The 2469-nt window shown below is 47.8% G+C and overlaps 1 protein-coding gene across 4 annotated transcripts in view; it reads left to right on the forward strand.

The window, feature by feature from the left end:
- prr7 (proline rich 7 (synaptic)) overlaps positions 1-2214 on the forward strand; it is a 29797-nt gene extending 27583 nt beyond the window's left edge. For all 4 annotated transcript variants that reach the window (XM_005725459.1, XM_005725458.1, XM_013908849.1 and 1 more), the window contains one exon: positions 679-2214. In XM_005725459.1, the coding sequence (XP_005725516.1) occupies positions 679-1295 (617 nt within the window). In that variant the 3' untranslated portion in view covers positions 1296-2214. The remainder of the gene's footprint in view (positions 1-678) is intronic.
- Positions 2215-2469: the final 255 nt, after the last annotated feature.

Consider the following 2469-nt stretch of genomic DNA (forward strand, 5'->3'; position numbering starts at 1 on the left):
GTGTGCGTGCTGCACATTGGCTTTATTCCAGTGTATCACACTGCATCAGGCATGTATTATGATAAATGGATGCTGTGTTGCAGTGAAAGCTGAGGTTTCCCTCTGGTCTGCTTCAGGGATGAAGCTCATTAGTGTTTTTCTTCCTGGTCCTACAGACTTTACTTTGGGATGACAACAAACACACAACACAAAATAACTGAGCTCATCACAATGGTGTTAATTAATAGCTGTGATCTAAAAGTTTCTGCCTGTTACTTAAATTTGAACAGTGTTAGTTCAGGCAGCTGATTCCCTTTTGTGACAGGTGCTATTGCACTGCAAGCCACCAGGTTTCGATTAAATGATTCGGTTGGAAAACAAAGACTACTACTAATACTAATACTCCATTACCTGCTGTTTAGTTCAGCTCCACCCAAGAGGAATGGAGCTAAACTAAAAGACTGAAGAAGAGCTTTGATTAAGTAATTCTTAGATTAATCCATAACGATGCTGAATAAAAATAATTAAAACTACGCTGTGGATATAATTAAGCAGCTCTGGCCTGAGATTGGACATTTTAAAGTGGGAGTCTATAAGGATTGACTCATTTTTGGAAACAGCCTCCAGTGGCCATTAGGGGAACTGCAGTTTATAGCTTATCGGTCCGTAATGCTAACTCCCGTTTTCTCGTTCTTGCAGACACGGATGTGTTCGGGAAGCCGCCTTGTTACGAGGAGGCAGTTCTGATGGATGATCCTCCTCCACCTTACTGCGAGGTCTTGGCTGACCCGCGGGGGGGAACGTACCTGAAGCCCGCCCCTCTCCGAGCCGCACCGCCGTCTTTAAGGGAACCTCACGATCGCGCCCCGGTGTTCACATCCGAGACCAGCAAGCCTCCTGCGGCTACCGTGTTCCCCGACCGAGGCTACTCCTCCCTGATACGCCTGCCTTCGTCTCAGCGCTGGGACTCTTTGGGTCACCTCCTGTCCAACATGGATCTGAACCACAATAACCTCACCCCACCTGCAACCCGATCCCTTCAGGCTACAGCCGCGATGGCTACCATGCCCCGCAGAGACCCGAGGACTCATAATGACGGACTTAGAGGTGGAATACAGGGACTTCAAGGAGGGATTCAGGGACTTCAAGGAGGGATTCAGGGACTTCAAGGAGGGATTCAGGGACTTCAAGGAGGGATTCAGGGGTTCCAAGGAGGGTTGCAAGGGCTTCAGGGGGTCCATGGACTCAGGGGGTTGGAGCCCAGCTGTGGCATGCCAACCGCCTTCCCCTTGCTGGGCCGGAGCACTGCTGTTTAGGCTCGAATCCTGTCAGAAAAAGGATAAACATCTAAAAAGCTGGACATTTGGTATCATAACGCTGCTACAAGTAGAGATTTAATTGCCCAAAGAGGGTTTTAGGGCTGGAGAGGCGTCAGGAGTTAATTTCCCCCTTGCAGCTCAGTGGGCAAAAGCTGCCACTTAACTCTGCCAGGACCGAGGCTTTCAGCTATGTAGGTATATTACACACTGTTTCAAAGCGCTGTTGTCGAGTCAGAGGAATTCTGCTGTCACATTGAAGTCAACACCAGGAGGAAAGGAAAGGAGGCAGAGGACGAGAATCAAAACGAGCAGTAAGCACAGCGGCTGCCCTGCCTTTCATGCAGACTTACTATCGCCTTCATTTCCAGCCCTAACTACCCTCTCTCGTGGCGCACTTTCATTCATCCCCGATCTCTCCTCCTCTCGCTGCACTCGAACAACCTATTGTACGAGGCTGCTGTTGCCATGGCTCCGGGAAACTGTCTGTAGCCCACGACGACCTCTCTTCTTTTATCCGTGCTGATTTTTAGGAAGACTGTTCACAGCTTGCCTCCTCCTCGAGGACTGTGAGCATTAACGCTTACAAAAGAGCACACGGTGACCTTCGGCCAGCACGTCTCTGATATTAGAGGCGAAATGCTGAAGGTCAGTTTACCTTCAGAGTTGTTTGGATTCCGCTGTGCAGAGGATAAGAAAGCCACAGAGACGAGCACGCTTGGATTCATTTTGTAACGCGCTGTTTTGTTGTTTTCAGTGTCGTCTTTACCGCAAACTGCTGGCACTGCCCTTTTGATGGTCACTGGCTGACGTCAGCTGGGTCTCTGATATGAAAAAGAAAAGATTTTTCCATGTAAAAACTTCCAATCATTCTTTTAAACTTTGTGACAAATGCCTTGTGAAATAAAAACATCTTCATCTGTGACGCGTCTTCCTGTGCTTTGTGAAAAGATCCAAAAAATAAACGTTTATTAATATAACACAGGTGGAAGGATTACTGAGGCAGGGCGTAAACAAACAGGAGTGAACCTTTTTTCCAGGCCAGAGGCTGAATTCCAAATAAAATCCACAACCGGAAACAGACTAAGGAGAAGGATAGGAATAGGGATGGGTATTGTTTAGGTTTTATCTGATACCAGTACCAAACCGGTACTTTTGAAACTGTGCTCGAACC

The sequence above is a fragment of the Pundamilia nyererei genome, unplaced genomic scaffold (assembly GCF_000239375.1).
Source record: "Pundamilia nyererei isolate P.nyererei 1_Seehausen unplaced genomic scaffold, PunNye1.0 scaffold00015, whole genome shotgun sequence".
In the NCBI taxonomy this organism is placed as follows: domain Eukaryota; kingdom Metazoa; phylum Chordata; class Actinopteri; order Cichliformes; family Cichlidae; genus Pundamilia; species Pundamilia nyererei.